Source organism: Amblyomma americanum, chromosome 1 (assembly GCF_052857255.1).
Source record: "Amblyomma americanum isolate KBUSLIRL-KWMA chromosome 1, ASM5285725v1, whole genome shotgun sequence".
Classification (NCBI taxonomy): domain Eukaryota; kingdom Metazoa; phylum Arthropoda; class Arachnida; order Ixodida; family Ixodidae; genus Amblyomma; species Amblyomma americanum.
The window spans coordinates 409183731-409208829 of record NC_135497.1 but is presented as its reverse complement, the minus strand read 5'-3'; the positions used below and the strand labels follow the sequence as shown (position 1 = coordinate 409208829).

Genomic DNA, 25099 nt, shown 5'->3' with positions numbered 1-25099 from the left:
CAGGACAAGCCAAGAGTCGACCGGATGAATGACCACAGTTTTTCAGACCCCAGTGGAGACAAGGTGGAGCAAGAATTTAAGCATCTGGAACAAGGAGGCTCTGTCACGGCAGCGGGCCATGCTAAATCGGCATCCCTGATAGTGCTACGATGATGATGATTATGGATTTTTATGGAGCAAGGGCGTCTATGGCCAAAGAGCGCCATGGCACAAGGTATTTTTCGATTACTCAAGGTGGGGTCAAAGAACCACTTTGCAAGCATTTCACCCCTTACTAGCCGAGCACCAGGGCAAGGGAATGCTTGTACCCATTGTATGACCGGTGGGTACCCGGCGGCACTGGGGATCGAAGCCTGAACCTCCCGCATGCGAGGCGGATGCTCAACCACTCGGCCACCACTGCGGTCCCTGATAGTGCTAGCACTGAAAGCAGACGGCAAGGGTGTCAATTTGAGGTGATTAAAGCCTGGTCTGAATCCAGCAGTCATGACAACACAGCAGTCATGACAATACCCATTCCAGCAGTCATGACAATACCAGCAGTCATGACAAAACCCATTCCCTACAAGGGGAAACATTTTTGCATCCTTGCAAAGCCAAGTCAAGTTCTCCATGTTAAACTACTGTAAGAAAGTCCCACACTTGCTCAAGATATGAAGGTATTGTGTTGTGTTGGGTTTTATGGCACATACGCAGCTAAGGCCATCATGCGCCAAGCTCAAGGTATAGAAATGGTTTTCTGTAGAATGTTAGGAATATAAAAAATCGTCGATGGTGCAGACGGCCTAAAAATATTGAACTGCCTGGTAAAACACAGGGAAGAAGAAATCTGGAAATAGCTAATGGTAAAAGCCCCAGATAAGGTAACGTAGCCTCAGCGGCTATCCTTGACTGGGCAAGGATCCTGAGGCTTCCAACCAATCAAATAAAAAGCCTCAGCCTTCTTCTCAGGAATGAGAAACTGGCTGAGGTGTACCATGCAATAAAGTGAACCAATGGTTCAAAATATAGTTTTTCAAGTACCCCTGCTTCTTTTAAAAAGCTAAAAACGGAAGGTATGTTAACAATGGCATTATCCTCTAAGAGCAGTGCTGGATGAAAAGGAATGCATTCATTATCAAACTGAGTAAAATACTTCTTTCTTAGTGTTTCAAGTTTCACGCATGAAAACAAAATGTGTTTAACAGTAATGTCATCTCCGCATTCGCAAACAGGTTTGTCTTGTTTTGTTAGCAGGAAATTGTGCGCAAGGTGCGTGTGGCCTATCCGAAGACGGCATAAAATCACTTCCTTAAAACGTTCCTGCTGAACAGATGATTTAATTTACCGGTTTTGCCAAGTGTAGTTTATTATTCACTTCGCCGTTCCATGCGGACTGCCATTTTTCTCTTAATTTACGCTGTACTAAGTTTATGCAATCCTTAAAAGGTATATTTACTTTTTTTATTTCCTTGCCACGAGCTTTACCAGTGCAGAAATCTGCCCTCTCGTTGCTTCTTATTCCGACGTGACTGGGAACCCAGCAGAATTTTGTTTTGTCCCCGAGCTGTCGCTGTTACTACCTTTTGTATAATGTCACCAAGAATCGGAGTGACTGCATTTCTAGAGTGCAGAGCTGTAAGTATACTGAGGGAATCTGTGCAAATAATACTGTTGGTGAGGTTTTCGTTTTCTATTTTTTCTACGGCTACACAGACTGCGTAACATTCTGCAGTGAAGATGGATGAGCACTGTGGAAGTCTTACTGTTTTCTCAGACTTCCGTTGGACCACTGCGCTTCTTACGTAAACGTCCGTTTTTGAACCATTTGTATAAAACTGCGTAAAACTACTGTATTTTTCTTCGAGTGCAAAGAAATTCTTGTAGCATATGTTATTGCGGGGTTTGCTTTTTATCGAACTGAATAAGAGTGAGATCATAGATTGCAGGAAAATTGTACCATGGAGGTAGTGGATCTCGACTCCAAGCAATGTCAGGTAATGTATCTAGTACGCCGAGGTTTTGGCACATCTCTTCAATACGCAGGAGGAGTGGCCTGATAGCGAGCAGCTTATTGTTAAACAATGTTCTAGATGGGCACTTTGTGACTATTGGGTAACATAGGTGTTTGGGCAGTGAACGCATTTTTAAAATGTATGAGCTTGTGAGCATGGTTCTTCTATCTGTAAGTGACGGTTCATTGATTTCTACTAGGGATGTGTGAATATTGAAATTTTCAAATACGAATCGAATACGAATATGAAAAAAAAATGGCCTCGAATATCGAAATGAATATCTGTTCAGTACAAAAAAATTTCAGAAAACGATGAGCAAGCAAACGTTTTGTTGGCATTATTTTTTTCAAAATAGTGTAAGGTCTTTGCAACTAAAATAAACAAAACTAGACTGCCTCAGTACCAACAAACATGATGTGCACAGAAATTTATACTACTTGATTAGACAGCATAACAGTATCCAAACTATAATGAGGTCACGCAAAACAAAATCCATAAAATGACAAGACTGGCAACAAAAAAATAACATGACTATTAAACCTCATTCATTCGGAGTTCAAAGGACCGGAAGAAATGCCCGGTTCATCTGAAGGCCTAATAAAGTTGCCGGTGCCCTCCCCCGAAAAAAAAGAAAAGTGCTGCCGAAAATGCTGATGATGCAGTAAGGCCTTATGAGGCGGCTCCATCGCGCTAACACCTGTAAGCCCGTGACGAGCCACCCGTTTTGGAGTGCTGGAAGAACAATACAAAAGCAAGCAAGGGGCCGGGGAACACACACCGGCGTCGGAGCGGCGAGGCAATTTCTAAAAAGGAAAAAGAATTAAGCCATGCGGAGCTGGGATTGGACTATCGGCGAATGCGCGGACCGGCATTTGAAGTTGCCGCGGGGCAGCGGTGAAGCTCAGAAACCAAAACTACGCAGCCAGGCTATTTTTTTGCCCTAGCGACAAAGCCTTCCGATCGTTGTCACGCCTGCCGTTACGCCCACTAAAGAGGTGTGCAGGTTACAATGCACCATGCAATAGGCGGGATTTTACCAGGACCGCTTGCCCTATTGTGACTACTCGACGCGCCCCTTCAGGAGGCTCCCGCGGCATTCCGCAAGTAGGCTTTCCCGCATAGCGTAGTTTACAAAACGGGATGGCGGAAGTCACAATCGGAGAGTTATGAAGGCGACAGGATACATTCTTCGGATGTGGGCATTAAATACGTAACGTATTACCAAAGGATTAAAAAAAAGCGCGATTTCGTGTTGCGATTGCTCGAAGCGGGCCGTCGGCCATCTTGTTCGCAGCACGGGTGATATGTGGGAAAGCCAACTTGGGGAAAATCTCACGAGGTGAAGCCTTGCGACGTCGGGACGCGGTCGGTCCGCGTGATAAACGGCGTAGCAGGAAGTGGATACGACCTCTGTATTTTTTCCTGGAATTTTTTACTCGATTATTGGCTAATTTGTCCAGATATTGTGGTTTTGCCACGGTCGAATTTATGAAAGTATGCGCAGTATACAATCGCTGGCGAGTATTAGGGAATTTTCGAATATTCGGAAATTCACGAATATCAATTTTCGAATACAAATCGAATATCAAAGATATTCGATTCGTATTCAAAATTTCGAATATTCGCACACCCCTAATTTCTACATAAAGACTATTTATGGGTGACGTCCTGTAAGCACCAGAGGAAAGACGCAAGCCTAAATTATGTATTGGATCTAGTTGTTTGAGGTACGAAGGTCTCGCTGACCCATAAACTATACATCCGTAGTCGAAGGTAGAGCGTACCACGCAGTGATAAATTTGTAAAAGACATGTCCTGTTAGCACCCCAACGTTTATGTGACAGTACTTTGAGTATATTTAGGGACCCGGAGGCTTTCTTTTTCAGTGCGTTTATACGAGGCAGGAAATTGAGTTTTTTGTCAAAAGTTATCCCAAGAAATTTGTGCTCATTTTTGACAGGTATCTGTGTTCCGTTCAGGTGCATGAATGGGTTGGATTGTATGCTTCGTTTCAGCGAGAAAAGGATGGCGACTGTTTTCTGTGTGGGAAACTGGAAACCGTTTTGATCTGCCCATGTCACTAACTTATTCATTGTCAACTGTATTTGTCTCTCGCATGTTGCTACGTTTGAGGATGTGCAGGCTATTTGAAGATCATCAACGTACACTGAATACAGGATGGAGTTTGGGATTACTTTACTTATGGAATTCGTCTTTACAATAAAAAGTGTTGTGCTTAAAATACACCCCTGGGGAACCCCGTTCTCTTGAACGAAGCTCCTGGACAGGGTTGATCCCAGGCAAACTTGAAATGAGCGGTCGAAAAGAAAGACATTGAGGCAGTTTAACATCCTACAGTGAATACCTAGGTCGCCCAGGTCGCGGAGGATCCCAAACCTCCAGGTTGTATCATACGCTTTCTCCATATCAAAGAAAACGGCAAGATAGTGCTATTTGTGTATAAAAGCTTCGCTTATTGTGTTTTCGAGGATAACTAAATGGTCTGTTGTTGAGCATCCCTTTTTATAACCGCATTGATGGACATCAAGAAGTTCACGGCATTCAAGGGCAAATGTTAATCTTATATTAAGGGCAATTTCAAAAGATTTCGTGAGACAGCTTAGTGGGCTATCGGCCTATAGCTACCATATTTACACGATTGTAAGTCGAACCTTTTTTGAAATTTAAAATTCCGAAGTGGGGGGGTCGACTTACAATTGAAACGAAACCTTGAACTGCCAATAAAAGCAAGAAAAACAATCAGGGACGCTACTGCGATGTTAGAAGTTTTTGTTTGCTCTACGGCTCCAAGTGTAGCATTCAGGTATTCCGCGGGCTTTTTGGCCAGGATTTTTCATTTTTTTTATTTTTACTGCGCACACCGTTACCCACCGCGATGGCGATGGTTCAGTGCTACTGAACAGGATACCCGGGTTAGAACCCGACCACGGCGGCAGCGTTTCGATGGAAGCGAAACGCAAAGGCGCCCGTGTGTTGTGCGATGTCAGTACAGCAGGTTAAAGATCCCCAGGTGGTCGAAATTATTCAGGAGCCCTTCACTACGGCACCTCGTTCTTCCTTTCTTCTTTCACTCCCTCCTTTATCTTTTCCCTTACAACTAGGTTTCCGCCGATATTTGAGACAAATACTGTGCCACTTCCCTTCCCCCAAAACCAATTTCATTTCATTTCACTCGCGGGAAGAGCCGCTGTCCCGCTGTTCCAATCGCGGAGTCTGCGCCAGCGCCCAGGAGTGTCGCTAGCTGATGGAAGAGCCGCTATTTCAGTTGGTTGCGCAATACGTAACAGCGGCGCTTCTGGGGAATGCCGATGTTTGCTGGAAGAGCCGACGCCCCGACACCGATCACTCTTTGTTTGGTGGTGCTTGGAGTTGGTGATTTTGACTCGACTGCTGGCCGCGTGCTTCGCCATGAGCTCTCCAGGTTCGAAAAGCATTCGGCGCTCATTCACTGCAGCGTTCATGAGGGAAGCCATCATTTACGCCGAAGAAACCAACAACTGCGTGGCGGACCGCAAGTTCGACGTTTCTGAACGGTTGGTGCGGGAGTGGCGGAAGCAGCGAGACAAAATTTTCTATTGCGACTCCAAGCGAAGAGGTTTCCGTGGGCCGAAGTCGTGACGCTTTCTGGAGCTGGAGGTCAAGCTTCCAGTGTATGTCACCGAAATACGTGATCGGTCCCTTCCAGTGACATGCGAAATGATCACGCAACAAGACCGGGTCTTTGCTGCGGAAGTGGGAATACTCCGAACAGACTTCAAAGCCAGCAGGACTTGGGCTTCAAAATTTATGAAGAGGGCTGGCTTCTCTCTTCGTCGGCGTACCAGTGTATGCCAGAAGCTGCCTGCTGCTTATGAGGAGAAAGTTCTCGCCTTCCATAGGCACTACCTCATGCTTCGCGACTCACGGCGATACCTGCTCGGCCAAATCGGCAATGCGGACCAGACTCCCGCCCCGCCGCGGTGGCTCAGTGGTTAGGGCGCTCGACTACTGATCCGGAGTTCCCAGGTTCGAACCCGACCGCGGCGGCTGCGTTTTTATGGAGGAAAAACGCTAAGGCGCCCGTGTGCTGTGCGATGTCAGTGCACGTTAAAGATCCCCAGGTGGTCGAAATTATTCCGGAGCCCTCCACTACGGACCTATTTGTTTCTCTCTTCTTTCACTCCAGGATTATCCCTTCCCTTACGGCGCGGTTCAGGTGTCCAACGATATATGAGACAGATACTGCGCCATTTCCTTTCCACCAAAAACCAAACCAGACTCCCGTCTACTTCGACATGACGAGCAACACAACAGTGAGCGTGAGGGGAGCTCGCGAGGTTAAGCTTCTCACGACAGGAAACGAGAAACTTCGGTTCACTGTTATGCTATCATGCTTGGCAGATGGCACAAAGCTCCGACCGTACATTTCATTTCATTTCATTTATTGATCCCTTAAAGGCCCGAAAGCATTACATAAGGGGGGGCATATTGGTTTCCAACGGCGATGATGGGAACATGCATAACAATAAAAAGAACAAACATACAAACAAACATAAAAGGGGTTGTAGTCATATCAGGGTTTTCCAGCAAGTGATACATCATTTAACAAAGATATGTCAAGCAATACTCGCTACAAAAGAGCGCAGAAGTGATCAAGATTTATGTGAGGTGAATTTTTATTTTCTCGCGGAATGTTTTGTGATCAGTGCATGCAGCGATGTCGTTAGGCAGTGAATTCCATAGTGCTATTGCGTTGGGGAAAAATGAGTTGTTGTAAGCTGACGTGTGGCCACTGATGCGTGCTATCGGGTTACCGTGACTAAGCCGGGAGGACGTTCGTAGTGGGGCGGTTAATAGAGCGTGCCGTGATCTTGTGTTATGATAAAATGTATGAAGTAAGCATAGGCGGGAAACGACGCGGCGTGATTCCAGTGTTGAGAGACGGAGGGACTGCTTGAGGGCGGTGACACTGGCTTCTCTTGAGTAACATGAAGTGATGAACCGAGCTGCACGATTTTGAATTGATTCCAATTCGATGGTGAGATACGATTGCCATGGGTGCCAGATGGATGATGCATACTCTAATTTTGGCCGCACAAATGTTTCATACGCGAGTTGTTTTATGTTAGGGGATGCAGATTTCAGATTCCTTCTCAGGTAGCCAAGTGTGCGTGAAGTGTCGGAGCAAATGGTTCTAATGTGGGTGACCCAAGAAAGTGTTGATGTGAGATGTACACCTAGATATTTGTAAGATTTTGCAACGGTTATAGGGACTGATGAAATGCTGTAAGTGTGATTCGTCAAGGTGTGTTTGTGAGTGAAGGACAACGATTTGCACTTAGTAAGATTTAAAGGCATCTGCCACTTTTCACACCATGATGCAATAACGTCAAGGTCCAGTTGCAAAGTGAGGTTATCGGTTGGGTTACTTATTGCATTATAGATGACACAATCGTCCGCAAAGAGTCGCAATTTGCATTGAATATTAGAGGGCAGGTCGTTGATGTATATTAAGAAGAGTAATGGTGATAACCCGGCCCCTTGAGGGACACCAGATGTTACATCTGTTAAGGGTGACTGGATGTTATTGGCGGATGTGAACTGCGAGCGTCCTTTTAGAAAATGTTCGAGCCAGCATATCAGATTAGCAGGAATTCCCAGGAACGAAAGTTTCGCAAGCAGATGGTTGTGAGGTACGCGATCAAATGCCTTCGAGAAGTCTAAGAAGATTGCATCTATTTGGAGGTTATCGTCTATGGCCTTAAGGATGTCTTGGGTGAACTCTGCCAGCTGGGTTTCGCATGAAAATGATTTCCTGAAGCCATGTTGATGAGGATAAAAGAAATTTATTGAATCAAGGTGAGACATTAAGCTTGATGATATAATGTGCTCTAGAAGTTTAGAAGATATGCTAGTAAGGGATATTGGACGATAGTTAGCTGGGCATGCGCGATCACCTGTTTTGAAAATGGGAACAATTTGGGCTATCTTCCAATCGTCAGGAATGTTTCCGGTGTCCAAAGATTGGGTAAATATTAGGTGTAGTATCTGGCTTGATAATGATAGAGTGTTTTTAAGTAGTTTACTGTTTATTTGGTCACATCCTGCAGATGATGACAGCTTGAGTGAACTGATTAATTTGGAGATTCCTTCGGGGCTAATTTGAATTTCCGGCATTTCTTTTTGACTATTGGTTTGCAAAACGTTGGGTGTAGAATTGCTGACAGGCGAAAACACAGATGAGAAGTAGTCATTTAAAAGTTTTGCGCATTGATTAGTATCAGCTGGTTCGCCATCAGGTCCTACAAGATCGAACCGATTAGATTTATGTTTAGGGGAGAGGATACGCCAGAATTTGGTGGGATTTGTTTTGAGAATGGATAGCAAGTCAACAGAGAAAAATTTATCTTTCGCAGCACTCAATTCATTTAAATATTTACTCGCGCAGGCGTGGTATCTTTCCCATGCTTCTTGTTTTTGGCTTAGTTTAGCGGAACGATAAAGCCGTTTTTTCCTACTAAGAAGGTGCTTCAAGTTTTTGTTAAACCAAATATTGTTGGAATCCGATTTGACGACAATGGTTGGGATGTACTTATTTTTTAGTCGCAACATTGTTGACTTGTAACTTTCCCAGTTTTCGTGAGCTGTGTTGGTTAGATAAGAACCTAGGAAGTCGGTGAAAAAGAATGAAAGTTCCTTATTTATGGAATCGAAATTACCTCGCTTATAGTCAGTGATTAATTTTTTCGTAGGTGATCGCCTGTTGGAATGTAATGACGTGCAAATGTGCAGAAACATGTGATCGCTGAGGCCCGGAAGCAGAGTTACACTGTGAATGTTGTCTGGGCAAGATGTCAGTAACAGGTCAGGAGTGTGAGTACCTCTTGTGGGGTGTGTGATGGTTTGATGCAGGTTGAAGTCTAGTGTTAAGTCAAGAAATTGTTTCGATTCTTTGGAAGGTGAATGACTAGATACAGAGAGGGAAGCCCAGTTTATATGTGTATAGTTAAAATCACCGAACAGAAAGATGTTCGAATTCAAATATGTGTTTTTAATCGTCGTTAATGCGTCATGAAGGGAGTCACAGAAGGATGAATCGCTGTCTGGTGGCCTGTAGCAAATGCCCAATATTTCTTTCAATCCGAAGTTGTGCACGCATACCCAGGTTAGTTCTAGTTTGGTGTCGTGACAGATGAGTGATGATGATAGGGTGTTTCGGATGGCGATAAGCACTCCTCCGCCCCTCCGTCCGCGCCGATCACGACGATAAAGAACGTAGTTCCCGTTTGAAGGGAGGATTTCAGTATCTTTCACGCCTTCGTGTAGCCACGTTTCTGTTAGTAGGACAATGTCAGCACCAGTGTCGTCGATAAGGCTGTGCAGTTTATCTCGCTTTGGTAAAATGCTCCGTATGTTAGTGAGGACGATATTGAGATGCTTGGAACGTGAAGGGTGGGGGCGATTTGGTGGCGTAGCATGTTTTGCGGGGTGTCAATCGGTGCTTTGTGATGGTTTGTAGGAGAGGTGCTCGGATTGAGCACGACCAGCTGGCTGTTTTGCAGACTCAATTACGCTATCAGACACAGGGTCGTACACATAGCATTTATGCCCTACATGAAGCTTGTCAACGTAAAGCTTGAATGCGCATTTTTTAGGCCGAATAAACTGTATCAATTTAGAGCGAGCGAGACGTGTGGCAAAAGCAAAATCTTCTCTGATGGCGTAACTTGTATCTTTCAGTTTGGGACCGCAGGCTAGGATGGTGTCTTTGGTTTTAAAGTGTGCTAATTTAACAATGATAGGACGTTTTTTTCAGCATTAAATTTACCTAAACGGTGGGCACGCTCGATGCTGGTGGGGTCTATCTCGATGTCAAGTTCATTCGAACAGAATGACAAGACTTGTGTTTCAGATTCTGCCCAGGATTCATTTTCAGTGTCTTCAAGGCCTAGGAAGAGCAAATTGTTTCGTCGCATTCGATTACTGGTATCAATACTTGCGGCCTTTAAGACTGCTATTTCATGTTTAAGTTCGCCTGTTTCGTTCAGGTTGGTGTGTATGCTCAGGTTCTGTTGGGATGTTTCCAGCGCAAGCACGCGGTTTGTTAGTGAGGATATTAACTTTTCATGGGTTATTTGGGTAGTACGTAGCTGTTTCAGCTCAGTACTGAAGGCTGCGTGTTGTTCCTCAAGGCGCTGCAGAGCGTCCAGGATAGCTTTATCATCCTTCTTGGGAGGGCCTGGGTTAAGTTCCACATCACCTGACAGCAAGAGCAATAATCGCGACAACATTCCAAGCGCCAGCATATCACAACTAAGACGCATAACACCACGCCAGTCGACAAAATTGGGACACGACACCGCGACAAGGCAGCGGTTGCTACTTCGGTATTCTTTACAGGGTAAGTAACCAACCTGGAACAGGAGGATGGCCGTAAACATGGTGCAGCGAACGGTGTCGGGCCCCAAGTGGCTGGCGCAGCCACTTTGCTTAAGTAGTGCCCGATCCGGTCTTCAAAAGAAAAACTATGCCAAAGGAAATGTTCCTGAAAGGTGTGATTGTGCGAGTGAACGAAAAAGGCTTTATGATGGACGACTTAGTTATTGATTGGTACCGTCGGGTGTGGCTTTTGAGGCCAAGGGCATCCCTCAAAAATCGCAATCCGAACCTCCTCGTGCTGGACTCATTTCGCGGCCACCTTACAGCGAAAGTGAAGGCAGAGCTCTCCGAAAAGAAGATACAGATATGCTGGTGATTCCCGGCGGTCTGACAGGGCAGCTGCAGCCGCTAGACGTTGGCATTAACAAGCCATTCAAGGACTTGCTCCAGCGTGAGTGCAACGAGTGGCTGGCGGCAGAAGGGCGGGAACTTACGCCAATGGGGCGCGTGAAGAGAGCCTCCCTGGCGGCTGTGAGCGGGTGGGTGATTTCCGCTTGGGAGGCCGTTCCACGCGATGTCGTGGTGCGGTCATTTAGGAAGTCCGGGCTTTCCATAGAGGACGATGTGCTGTGGGATCGCAGCAGCGACAACGACGACGATGACAGCAGTACCACTGAAGATGACTCAAGTGAGGATGAATAGCCCATCTATGCAATAAATGTTCATTTTTGAAGCGCTCCACCGGTGTTTTTTTTTCGGACATGCGATTGCAGGGGTCGACTTACATTCACGTCGACTTTTTTTTTTTGGACATGCGATTTGGGGGGGTCGACTTACATTCGAGCAGACTTACAATCGTGTAAATACGGTACTTGGCGAAGTCAGTGGTTTTCCATGTTTCAGGAATGGCACTATGACGACTTTCTTCCACTCCTTAGGTATTTTTCCTTCTGTGAATATTTTGTTAAAAAAATTCAAGAGTGCCTCTATGGCAGGCTGGGAAAGATGGGAAAGCATTTGATAGTGTATCTGGTCGGGTCCTGGAGCAGTTTTTTTGCCGACAGACAGTACAGTATTGAATTCTTAGAGAGTGATTAAATTGTTGTATTGCTGGTTTGCACCTCCACTTGTTGGAAGTCTGTTTTTCGGCAATACTTTTGTATTTCAGGAATGACTGCGTATAGTCAGATGAACTAGAAACTGCAGCCAAGTGTTCCCCCAAAATGTCTGCCTGTTCCCCTATGCTTGTTTGTATGCCAGGTGTTGTCAAAAGAGGAATCGTGAATGGTGAGAAGTTGCCATTCAATTTCCTAACCTGTTCCCACATTTTTTTTATTTGACAGCTTATAGATGAAATGTAACTCTGCCAAGAGGCTTCCTCGGCACTACGACGGATGTACCGAGCTTTTGCTCTTGCCTTTTTAAAACGTAAGAGGTTCTCATGTGTAGGGTACCTGCAAAATTTGCCCCAAGCTTTATTTTGTTGTTTTTTTGCTTCCTTGCATTCCATTGTCCACCACACTTTGTGTTTTTGCCGCGCCACTCCTGAAGACCGAGGAATAGCTAAGTGTGCGGCAGTAGTTATACAGTTCGTGAACATTTCGTTTAACTCATCGATACTGAGGTTTTCTAAAACTATATATTCTAAATAGGCTTGAGCTCTAAAATTTCCCCGTCTGCTAAATGGAGCTTCCATCTTCGCTGTTTAGATGGGACGATTTTTGGTGCGGATGTCCAACTTATTAACACAGGAAGGTGATCACTGCCATATGGGTTGTCGATAACATACCATCTAAAATCGTTAAAAACAAATGGTGAACTAGAAGACAAATCTAAACAGCTCATATTGCCTGAGGTTTGAGAGCAGTATGTGGCCTTTTCCGTGTTTAAAAGACATATATTGTTTGTGAGAATAAAATCTTCGATTGTTTGTCCCCTAGAGTCGCAGCGCTCGCTTCCCCAAAAAGGGGAGTGAGCGTTAAAATCCCCAACTACCAGACATGGCTCTGGAAGTTCATCTATCAGTTCTTGTAGGTCATGGACTCTTAATGTAAAGTGTGGAGGAATGTATACGGAACAGATTATTAGTGTTTTGTACCTGACGATGCTGACTGCTACCGCCTCAAGTTTTTTTTTGAGCTTGATTTCTTGGGCAGGGACGCCGCTTTGAACGACAATCGCGACGCTTCCCGAGTCGATTTGCCTGCTCTCGATCGCATCTAAAAGTTTTATAATGTTTTAGGATATGCACATGTTGTGGACCAAGATTAGTCTCCTGAAGACATAAAACTATTTGTAACATTGACCCTAAAATATGTGTTATGTCCCCGTAATTCAGCATAAGTCCTCTGTAATTCCACTGAATTAAAAAAGCCATGTCTATGTTTTTGAGAGTAAATGAAAGGGGATTTAATTATGTGGTGGGCCCGTTATGAGGGGCCTGTCTTTTTTTCACTCAGGAGAGCTATTCTGCCACTGTAAAGCGGGTGGACTGCGGGTTATATCCATCACCTTGCCAGAGGTGCTGGAGGACCGCACAGCTGCGGTTGTGTTAGTTTCAGGCCTCTCCCGATGGGGGGAGGTCGTGCGGGATGCTGACCCATGAACCGGCGCTCCCTGCTTTGGCAATGACAGGGCAGCTTTCGCTGACCCTGCCTGGGGCGTGGATGGCCCTGCCATAGGCTCTGTGAAATCGGCCTTGGCAGGTGCCGGAGTGCTGTGTGGTGCTACGCCCCTGCGCACCACATCAGCGAAGTTTTGTTTTGCTGTGAAGGAGAATGTGTTTGTAAGCGCAAAACGCCTTCTCGCTTCTTTAAATGAAATGCTTTCCTTTGTCTTTATGGTGATTATCTCTTTTTCTTTCTTCCAGGACGGACATGCCCTGGAGTATGCAGCATGGTCTCCTTCGCAGTTTGCACAGCGTGGGGCTGCGTCACATCCATCAGATTGGTGATCATTTGAAGCACATTTTGCGCAAGTTTTGTGACCCCGGTCGCTCTGTGAGCCGTGGCCGAACCTTTGACAATTGAAACATCTGCGAGGGTTGGGTATGTATGGTCTTACATTGACTTTCAAATATCCCACGTCGATTGTGTCGGGCAATGTGCTGGTGTTGAACGTGAGGATCAAGTGTTTTGTGTCTTTCCTTATTGTCCTTCCGGATTTTGATTCGGTGCACATCTATGAAGTCTTGGTCGGTGAGCCCTTCGAGCATTTCTTTTTCAGTGATGTGAACAAAATCATTTTCGGATATTACGCCTCGGACAGTGTTAAGTGAGCGGTGAGAAGTCACGGAGACAGGGATTTCCCCTATGGACGTTAGGTTGGAGAGCTCGGAGTGTTGGACATTGTCGCACAGTTCGAGCAATAAATCGTCGCTGGCCATTTTTGAGAGCTTACAGCTAATGCCTAAGGTTTCTGTCAAGCACTTTGACACAATGAAGGGAGATATTATTCTTGCCTGCTTATCTTGTTCTTCACTGTGGATCCCGTGATATTTGGGAAAAGTTACTTTTCTTTTCTAAAAGAATTCGTCTGCCTCGTTCCGCCCTCTTTTGAGAGAGCGATCTGGTTTCGAAAGTAGGGGAGCCATAAAAAAATTTGTTTTTCGGTCATGGTGCCAACCACCCACCACCAAGTCCAACAAAGGGAAGGGACAGGAACTTGAAAGCAAGTCCTGCCCACGCCAGCTGTACACCTCAACTATAACCAAATATGATGCAACTCAGGGTAATTGGTCACACAAGGTTAACCCTCGCTGCCAGGAAAAAGGGAAAACCAAGAAGTGAGTAGGAGACAGGAGAGTTGTGAGAAAGAGATAGGAAAGTGTAAGATGGAGGGGAAAATAGGAAAAGGCGACTGCCGCATCCCCCCCAAGTCAGGTCAGGCCGGAGGTGCCGTCTACAGGAAGCTGGGGCCAAAGTGGTGTGTTGCCTCTGCTGAGGGGCCTTAAGGGTCCAAACGCTCGGCATCGGCTCAACCACCAGGATCCCCTTTTCCCCGGACACGGCGATGCCATGCACGGCTAGGCACGGGTGCTCGGGTCCGTGGTGATGCACTGTTCACCACCATCCCCTTGCGGGGATATCCCTGCGGATGCTCGGGAACCCGTGGTGTCGCCACTCACCAACGCCTGAAACCTGCAGACACCCCCCTGCGGGGTCAAGGAATGAAGGAAGCCCTTCACGACATTCCTAGCATATATACGTGTGCGGACAACACTTCAGCGATAGGCAGAGACACTGAGCGTCTCTGAAACCAGCGCCCCAAGTTCTCCAAAGGATCTAAGAATTAGGGGTGAAACTCACACAGAAGATCTGCGAGTAGTCCAGACAGTCTCTTGTTAACTTTAGTCTTTAAGGTCAATGCAGCTGCACTCCACGCATTGAAGAAAAACACAGAAGCCATCATTCAAGCATCCAAGCCCAAGGAGTCTGTGAGCAGAGTAAAATCCTGCACTGGACTCCTCTTGCATTGTGGAAAATTTCTCCTAACCCTATCCATACTCATGGCATCCTTATATCCACTGCTACACAAGAACAGCTGCTGGAGGTGGACAGATGAGGAACAAAAAGCTTTCGTCAAGACCAAAGACGTCATCCCGAAAGCAAAAGTGTTGCTGCAATATGACCCATAAAAGAACTTGGGAGCTTGCTATATGTCACCACATAATTTTGGTGCAGTGCTTTTACAACTGACTGAATCCTCACACCATCACCATCATCATCATCATCAGCCTCACTACGCCCACTGCAGGGTAAAGGCCTCTCCCATGTCTCTCCAATTAAGCCTGTCCTTTTCCAGCTGCACCCGCCGGATGCCCGCAAACTTCTTAATCTCGTCCGCCCACTAAACTTTCTGCCGCCCCTGCTACACTTGCCTTCCCTTGGAATCCGCTCCGTTCTCTCGTTTATCGTTTTTTCATTCCTTGTACTACGATGGCTCCCCGTTCACAGCTGATCGCATCGCCCCTGCCCATCATGTTTCATCCCGGTCTGATCATTCCCACAAAGTGCAACCCATCTTCGCACGAACACTGAAATATCAAACATCACCCTTACTATTATCTATGGCAGAGTGGAACTCGTTACCGGCTGACATAGTTTCTGAAACTGAGTTATCACATTTCCAAACAAAACTTTCATCGCACCTTGGCCTACAAATTTCACCGTGATATTTTCAGTATTGTTGAAGCATTAAGTCTCATACGCTCAACCTATGTATCTTTCAGCGGCTGCAGTGATGTGTACTTGCAATTTGTATATATAGTTATTCTTTGTATTTGTTAACTACTGTGTGCCAATAATCTGTATTGTGTTGTTTTCATGCCCTCCCCCCTATGTAATGCCCACTTGGGCCTTTAGGGTATTTAAATAAATAAATAAATAAAATACCCTTAAAGGACCAACGGTTATCTTGCCTTCACATCACTGAAGTGAAACTGCTCGCAGCTGGGAAAGGAATTACTAGCTGTAATTTCTGGTATTATGCCCTTCAGAGAATGTCTGCTAAGCTCACTCTTTGTCCTGATCCTTGAGTGCAAGTTGCTAGTGGGCATCTTTCGATGAGACAAGGACATTCCACTCATGGCGGCTTCAAGGCACCAATGCTCGGCACTCCCTCTTGAAGCTTACACGTATATCACTGAGCCGCTACAAGTTACAACAACGCCTAAGTGGGAAAGCAAATGCTACAAGCAGCTTGCCACTGAGCATGCTATATACAAAGATACACCAGAGCTGCCAAAGCTGTTCATCTCATTCTCACGGCTGGAAGAGCTGACAGTGGCAGTCAAGCAACTGCAACAGTACCCTCACTAGCAGTGAACAAACTCTAAGCCAAGTGCTGCAGTGGGTGAAAGGAGGATAGCCAGAAGACATCCCGGTCATCATGCCACCTCCTGCACAGAATCATATCTTCGACCTCCAATATGAGACCCACCAGGGGATGGTTATCATGCAAAGCATGGCAAGGCCATTGGTCTGGTGGTCTAGGGTGCATGCTGAGACAGAAGACTGTGCTCGACGATGTGCACAGTGCCTGAAGATTTCTGATATGCTACAAAAGGCAGAATCAGTACTCTGTCTGAGCAAAGTAAATACTGGGAACCCATGTACCTGGGCTATGCAGGACACTTCAAGGGAAAGATGTTTCTTGTACTAGTAGATGCCAGCGGCGGGCAAATGCCCTTATTTTTGCCTTTCCTCCCTCACCTTCGTCACTAAATCCTTGGCCCTCCCTCACCCTCTGTTCGTTGTAACCCTCACCCTCGCCCTCACAAAAGGCACTGTTAACATTCGAGTTACTTTTCCTTATTACAGATATGTGTCGAATTACTGAGCCTCACTAGGTGCAAACTACTGTTCACTGTGTCTGCTTTCCGCTGTGTCGAGCCGCATGGATCCTGCTTAGCACTTCGAAGTCCTCAGTAGATTGGCTGCAAAAAATAACACAGAGACCATGGTCATGCTGTAGCCGATCACTGGTAGAGCCGGATCAGTCTGGTACATATGGCAGCGGCTAAAATGAACTGTGCCGGGAGATTCTGTGAAGAGTGCAAAAAAATTCTCACAAAGCCCTAAGAAGCAAATTAGAAGAGAGTGCCAGTAGAATATACACTGCGATAGTTAATCGGGCTGATCTGCCCAACACTGCACACTCCACAACTTTGGAGGGGGAAGACTGACAAATTGCTCTACTCTATGTGTAGAACATGGGAGATCGAAACTGCTGAACGGTGCTAGGGGTAATGCCCGATTAGCCACTGACCAGAGGCATGGGGCACACGCAGCAGATTGAACTACAAAAAAATGGCCCCCAATTTATCTGGTTCAGTTAAATGTGAATTGGTGTGCCAGCATGTTTGCCCTTGTTTAGCTTTGTTTATCTCTGTTTAGCTTTTTATAAGCTTGAAAATTCGAGTAGCATCCAAACATTCTTGGAGTCATTCCTTGGCTTTCCTCTTGCGATAAGCCGCATGAGCTACTCGAGGTTTGAGTCACCGTTCCCCATGTTTGGCGGTCTCTAAATACACTTGTACATGTCTCTATACTGCACGCTCCTCCTGCGACTTCATCATTCACCCCTTCTTTCTTCCTCTAGAACTGTCTCTGCATCCCATTTAGCAAGTTGGTACTGTCTTTGCCACTCTGCCTTGGCTTTCCGCCTCGTTATATCCACTGAATCAGTTGACTCACATTGGCACTCTCTTCTTTTGCACTGGTGCTCAACTCACCATGTACGTCATTCCGCTTCATAACCGGCCAAAGGATTGGAAGCACCCATGATTTGCTTCAGTGCACATTCATTCGGCGACTTCATCCTTAGCTTATTTCTGGCATCTGCATGTGCTAGCAACCCTGTTTCTCACTCTTCATCTTCATGCCCTCTCTCCAGTAAGCTGCAGCTGGAGTGACACTCTTCCAAGCTTATCTGAGCTTCCTCCCATTGGCTGCAGCTGGCACGATGCTCCTCCCAGTTTACTCAAGTTGCTTCGAGGCTTCGTCCGCACATCACAGCTTTTTCGTTAGTGACCTATTTAGTGCTAGCACACTAAAAACATTATATTTAATCAAGTTGTAACAAATGACTACAGTCAAGCCCACTTATAACGAACCTGGAGGTCACGCGGATTCCATTCGCTATATCTGTTATTCGTTGTAAGTGGACTCTCTGTATAACAGTCATCAAAAATACTAAGGCCGTCAAAAGTGGCATTCATTTCTTATAACACTGCATTATGCGCACCTACTTGTGCAAAGCAGTGCCTACTGCAGCTCTTTCTAGGCTCTCTAGGGTGGTTATTTTATCCTTGCCAAGACCCTTGCTGCCAACTATCAACTTTAGGGATGGGATATATCTAATTGTGGTTGAAGCGTCCACGGAAGCTGGCGGCAAGTCGGCCACATAAATCAGATTCCTGTTGGTAGGGGACTCCCTGTACTTGGCGTTCAACAGGTTCATCAGAGCACGCGGCTCTGCGATTTTGTGGTCCACAGGAACGTAGTCACCCGAGGAAACATCTGGACAGCGAGACATTCAAAGTTCTCAAATCACTGCTGTTAGTTGATCCACAACCATGGTCAGTAGCTTCGCATTCGGCAATCCCCCTTTTACACTCGCACTGCACTTCTTCCACTTGGAATGCTTTGCCGAGCTGGCGAACACGCAGGCAATGACCGCGCTTGTAGGCCATCGGCGCGGGCTTGGCTGGCAATTACTGTTTCAATACCGCCATTTTATCGCATTTTTAGGCCGACATGTTTATCTGGGGTGGAGTCACGAGGATTGAGAGACAGTTTGATTTTCCGCGGTTCGTGAAAACGCAACCTCTTCAACTTCGGGGAGGATTTTGCGGCATCTCCTTGTTAGCTAAGCTGAGTGGTGGGACTAAAGTTTTTCGTTGTATCTGAGATGAATTGCCATTGCCCTAATGCATATTTTTAAGGTAGCACCGCACCTATTGATAATAAGCGAGTGTTCGTTACATCTGCAGCCATTATAAGTGGGCTCGACTGTATCACATATAGTGCTAAAGAGTAACAACGTAATTTCCAAAAGGCAAGGCAGTGGAGCATAGACGACTAACAACTTACCAAGTCGCATAGATAAGGAAAAAGAAGGTATGGTGAAACTAACCTATGAGTAATACCGGTGTAATGATTAAAAAAAGATGCATAAATGTGATGCGACTGAACGAAACCAAAATAAGGACAAGATGAGATGCAGAGATCGAGCCACACAGACAAAGAAAGGGTTTGGGAGAGCACAGGGATCGCAAGGAACAGTACCGGGCTGCAGGTGATAGCCGTGGGGCAGATGTGGTGTCACAGATGCCAGCGGTCTTGGGCCGTGCATCATTGGGGCCACCATCAGTGCACTCAATGTATCAGACCCCGGAAGTAGAATCGCTTGCCTGCCACATCCCTGGCTAGTTTCACTGTCATCGCACATACCGACTTCTACCAAGCGATCTGCCCAGCCTGCGCTTTTCCTGCTGCCACGTCCTCGCGGTAAAGAAATTCGATCAAAAGGAACGACGCACAAACTCTGAAGCTAGGTCTCGTCTCGAAAGGAAAGCGAAGAGTTCACGGGAGAGACTGAACACAGTGAAAGACACACGTATGTAAGAACGCTGACTTGCAACTGAAGATTTATTTCATACAATGAGGTGCAGAAATGCGGAGGGCAACAAAGGACATGATTGCATAGGGGGCGAGACCTCACAACAAAAGTGCGGGACAAAACCCCAAACACGTGGCACTTCTCTACAATAGCCTGCTCCAAAAAAACGTTGCCTAACCCACCGAGGCAGGGCAGGCCTGGGGAGGGGTTGGATGAGGAGGAAAAAACTAAAAATTATGGGGGTATGGCGCTCGGCTGCTGGCCCGAAAGACGCGGGTTCGATCCCGGCCACGGCGGTCGAATTTCGATGATGGCGAAATTCTAGAATCCCGTGTGCTGTGCGATGTCAGTGCACGTTAAAGAACCCCAGGTGGTCGAAATTTCCGGAGTCCTTCACTACGGCGTCTCTCATAGCCTGAGTTGCTTTGGAACGTTAAACCCCCATAAACCAAACCAAAAATTATAGGGGGGGGGGGGCACAACCTGGATAGACCACAACCCCAGAAAGCAAGAACAGCGACTGAGAAAATTTAGAGGCGATCAACAGGACTGATGCGGAGGAAATGCAATCACATTCTTTTCATCGCCAACCTAAAACATTCTATTCCAAATCTGCATCTGATATACAAAGAAAGTCATCTTTTTCTCTAGTGGTTCCTTTCTGCGCTCCTTTGTCATCTCTGGTTCTTTGTTAGCTCCGCCTGTGGTAACTACGCAAACCGTGTAACGTTAACAGATTGCGAGGAGTCCTCATACCACTGCCGCCGCAGTGGTGCAGTGATTAAACAATGCGCCACAGCATCAGCAAGTAGCTGTTTCAAACACAGCCATAGGCTGGGCTTGTGAGACCCAGGCTGTGCGTCCAAGGCCAGGAAAGCAGGCCTCGAACGCTCCCCTGAAAAATCGGAGCTTATGGACTTCCACAAAAATAAATTAAACGTGCCCTTGACGACAGTCATTATACAAGGCATGGAAATCAGAGGTCCAGGAGATTAGGATCCTGGGGATCAGGCTGCAAACGGACTCGGGCAACGCCTCCATGATAAATAAATTTAAATGAGCAGTCCACCAAACTGCCAGACTAATATACAGAATTACTACTAGAAAAAGAGGCATGAAAGAACACGACCTCTTCAAGCTAACAGCCTTCATCATAAGCAAAATTACATACTCGGTCCCGTACCTAAGACTCAGAAGGGACGAGGTGGAAAGAGTCGACGTCATCACCAGAATGGCTTATTAAACAGCCATGGGCGTGCCTCACTCGACTCCCAACGAGGAGCTTCTTAAATTCGGGGTCCACAATACCTACGAGGAACTGAAGGAAGCTCAACAAACTGCCCAAATAAGGCGCCTGTCTAGCAACCTCGCCGGCAGGAGAATACTCGACAGGCTGGGGATTGAAGGTCAACCCTTACAAGATCCCCCCCAAGTTATCCCAAGCAACATCCGAAAGAGGATCACCGTCAAACCTCTCCCCCGAAATATGAACCCTCACGCACTCCAAGGCCGAAAAGAAGCAGAGCGAAGAGCCTGCACAAGAACCTGAACCGACTGCAGGATGTCCTCTACGTCGATGCCGCAGAAGACACGGAGAACCAGAACAAGTACTCTGTATGCGGAGTAACACACCCCAGCAATCAACCAGCAAGACTGGCTATGGTGGAGAAAGTTTCCACCTCTAGACCGCTGGTCACGGAGGAGGCTGCCATCGCCCCGGCCATTGCCTTTACAGACGCCACTACCATAGTAAGCGACTCGACGTTGGCGATCAGCAACTTCGCTAGAGGTAGGGTCACCGGTCCCGCCGCTCAAATACTCACAGAAATAAGAGACTCTTGTCACTTGAAAGATATTGAACTCATATGGACCCCTGTTCACGTGGGGAATCCGGGAAATGAGGCTCCCACCAACACGCTCGAGAATTAGCCGACCGAGCGGTGGCGCAAAAGTCAAGAATCGGAACCATTCAATGAGCCACTCATATCATACTAAGAGCTCACAGCACATTACAAAGCATTAAAAAGAACACTCCCAGCACCCCATAAAACACTGACCAGACAACAGGCCATGTGGCGACTACTACAGACGGGGACCCTCCCCAACCCAAACTACATATCTAAATTCACAAATTTTATTTATTTATTTATTTATACATACTGCAGCGCAATTATATGCGCTATGGCAGGAGTGGGAAAACACAAAAATGCAAGGAATCAAAAATGCAGCAAAATGTAAAGTGAGCACTACAAAAAGTTAAAATCACAAATGAAATATCAAACAAGAAAGGAACTGTTAACGACAGGGTAAGAATACACAGCTATTATGCGTCTTCAATGGCAGTAACAAAGTTTTGAAATGGACAAGAACGAATGGACCCGGGTAGAGAATTCCAGGCTTCTATTGAACGGGGAAAAAAACTGAATTTGAACAAATTAGCATGCGCAAAATACGGTAACAAATTAAGCTCGTGATGACTTCTTGTAGATGATAATGGTGCAAAGTTAATGTAGTGGTTAGCTGACAGCCTTACTGAGGAATTGACGACACAATGTAAAAATTTTAATGATTCAGTGTGGCGACGGACAGACAGCGTGGTTAAATTCAATGAGAGAAGTGTAGAAGAAGGTGAGAAATCGCGATCATAACGATGACATATAAAACGCACAGCTTTCTTCTGGACTGCTTCTAACATGTTAATTTCGAATTGCTTGTACGGGTTCCACACTACAGCTGCGTAATCAAGAACAGGGCGGATTAGAGATTTATACAACAGTAGCTTTGTGTCTTTTGGTGAATTGGGTAGCGTGCGTCGTAGATAACCTAGTTTTTTTAGTGCTTTATTACATACGTAATCAATGTGTTTAGACCAAGACATGTTATGCGTGAATATGACACCAAGATATTTGTACTGCGAGACCCTATCCACCACACGGCCATTGAAAGAGTAACTAAAATGGGAAACGGAAGATTTGTTACAAAAGGACATGAGGACGGTTTTGTCGAAATTAATTCTCATTTGCCAGGTACTACACCAACTACAAAACATAGCAAATGACTCTTGGAGGTGACGATGATCATTAGGGCCATTAATTACTTCGTATAAAACGCAGTCATCAGCGTAAAGACGAATGTTAGAAGAAATGTTATGTGGCAAGTCATTTATATATATTAAAAAGAGTAGTGGTCCAAGGACGGAGCCTTGAGGCACACCTGACGTTACATCAACAGCAGTAGAATGAGAAGAATTATAGGATACGAACTGGGAACGAGATGAGAGAAAGCTAGAAATCCAATCAACCAAGTGAGGATTGTTTAGTATAGCATTTAGTTTAGCAAGAAGCTTGGAATGTAGAACAGTATCGAATGCTTTCGAGAAGTCTATAAAAATGGCATCAACTTGGTTACCGACATCGAGGTTATGTAATATATCATGAGCAAATTCTGTTAATTGTGTTACCGTACTAAAACCGCGCCTAAACCCATGCTGAAAGTTAGATAGCAAATTATTGGATTCAAGAAAAAGCATGATGTGTTTATGAATGATGTGTTCCAACATTTTGCATGACTGTGATGTCAATGAAATCGGTCTATAGTTCGACAAGCACTGTCTATCACCAGATTTGAAAAGAGGGAGCACTTTGGCTAATTTCCAAGAAGAAGGAACTGTAGCGGATGATAAGGACTTGTTGAATATGATGGTCAGATATTTCGAAGACCACATGGAGTAACGAACCAGGAACGCATTATGTATTCCATCTGGGCCGGTACATTTCTTAACGTCGAGGTTTAATACAAGATTTAGGATGCCATCAGTGTTTATGACAGCATCACTGATTGCTGGAGAAGAAATTATATTAGTGAGTGGAGGAATGACGTTGTTATCCGGAACGAACACGAACAGGATATCAATCCCTCCTGCCGCTTTTGTGTTGAGAAAGATAACTTCGACCATATGATATGGGTGTGCCAAGTCCGTAAGCCTCCCCCAAACTCTTGCCTGATCCCTCCAAAGGAGCATGGGATAAGCTAAGGTCCAGCGATGACCCCGACATTCAGTCCAAGGCCGTCGAATGGGCCGGCATCACCAAAGGTCTCCACGGCCTGTGGCATGCTAGCTAACTTGCCTTAATCCCCTACACTTACGCGCAATAAAGTTTTGTCAGCCTAAGCCGAGCAATGTGGAGAAGGAATGTCTCTTGCAAGCCTCATTTTTACACAGACAGTTCTCCGGGAGGCTGTTGTATTTTGCACATATGCCTGCTGTTGTCCACGTCATTTTCAATTTTGCAGAGTCATTCTTGAACCAGCGTCTTCCTCCTCTCCCCTATAGGAGGAGGGGGAGAGAGGAGACGGTAGGCAGGCGGAGACAGTTTTCATGTTCATGGCTTTCCTAATGCTATCGCATTAAAAGCAACGCAAGGAAGATAGGCACAAGAGACGGAAAAACCTATTGTATAGCTGACAAGGTAATTTTAAATAAAATGAAAATACACAGGTTTATTAATATGATAACATTTAGGTTGCCTCCCAAAAAATTTGCAGCTTCTCTGTCATGAAGTTCCCTGTTTCATCGAGAGGTGTCACATGAGTGTTTTGCATCAAGAAACTAAAAAACATTCAAGAGCTTATACTGTTTAAGGTAGCTCACTAACACAACTCTTTCAGGTCCAAGACAATACCTGAACATCTGTAATCCGAAATTCAAATTCTGCTGCAAAATCTGTTTCACAGTGGACAAAAATTGGTGGATGCCAGCAAGAGAAAAAAGATGGAAGAATATGCATACGAAATGTGCACACAACGAAACCAGAGGAAGGAGTGCACCAGCTCATGGGCTTACCTATACGAGTAGAAGCTGAGACATCCAGCGGGGCGAACAGCAACACCCACTCCATAAGCACCGCCCTTCTCTCTGAAAAATAAACAAAATAGAAGACAAGTATAACAACCATGAACATGTACACCCAAGATGCCAGATGCCATATTTACCCGAATGTAATGCGATCACCATCGTAAAGCAAGGTTTGCTTTTGCGGACATGAAACAGGAAAAAGAAAACGTAGCCGAACGTAACATGACCAGCAAGACCACAGTGTAAAAGAAGTTGGGTAGACGTTTACAAACAAAAGTGCCGCAAAAAATGGCTTTCCTGTAGCTCGACTTCAAAGGAAGGTAAGGTTGCCTTCCAACATAAACATGGTAGTGCTGCTGCTACCACCTAACTGTGCAAAGGTTTCGCATGCCTTTCGTCTTCAAGAGAGGTGCACAAAAGATTCACAGAATAAAATGGTAGGAAGAGCCGCCTCATTATCATGTCGACCATGCGCTTTCGAGGCCGCATCATAAAAACGAAGCTTCTCCCAGTCGCTCAACCACACAGCGAGCAATGCCTCCAAGCATCGGCGGTCATTCATTCTCGGCAGCATTTAATTGAGTTGTACACACGGAGCTGTTGGAAATTTGTGCGGCAGTGCGCGAGTCCAATTTTGCCAAAAAGTGCGTCAGATACCAATACCAAGGAAAGCAGCAACAGTGTGCCTTTTCATGTGCAATTGCGACAAAAGCTTTCCATGCACCCGAAGCCGATTACTGCTGTTCGT

The 25099-nt window shown here is 45.8% G+C and overlaps 1 protein-coding gene across 1 annotated transcript in view; it reads right to left on the bottom strand.

Annotated features, from left to right (window-relative positions):
• The window catches only part of LOC144115801 (uncharacterized), a 59300-nt gene extending 34536 nt beyond the window's left edge, over positions 1-24764 (bottom strand). The window contains exon 1 of the mRNA XM_077650293.1: positions 24340-24764. Coding sequence (XP_077506419.1) covers positions 24340-24482 — 143 coding nt within the window. The 5' untranslated portion in view covers positions 24483-24764. The remainder of the gene's footprint in view (positions 1-24339) is intronic.
• Positions 24765-25099: the final 335 nt, after the last annotated feature.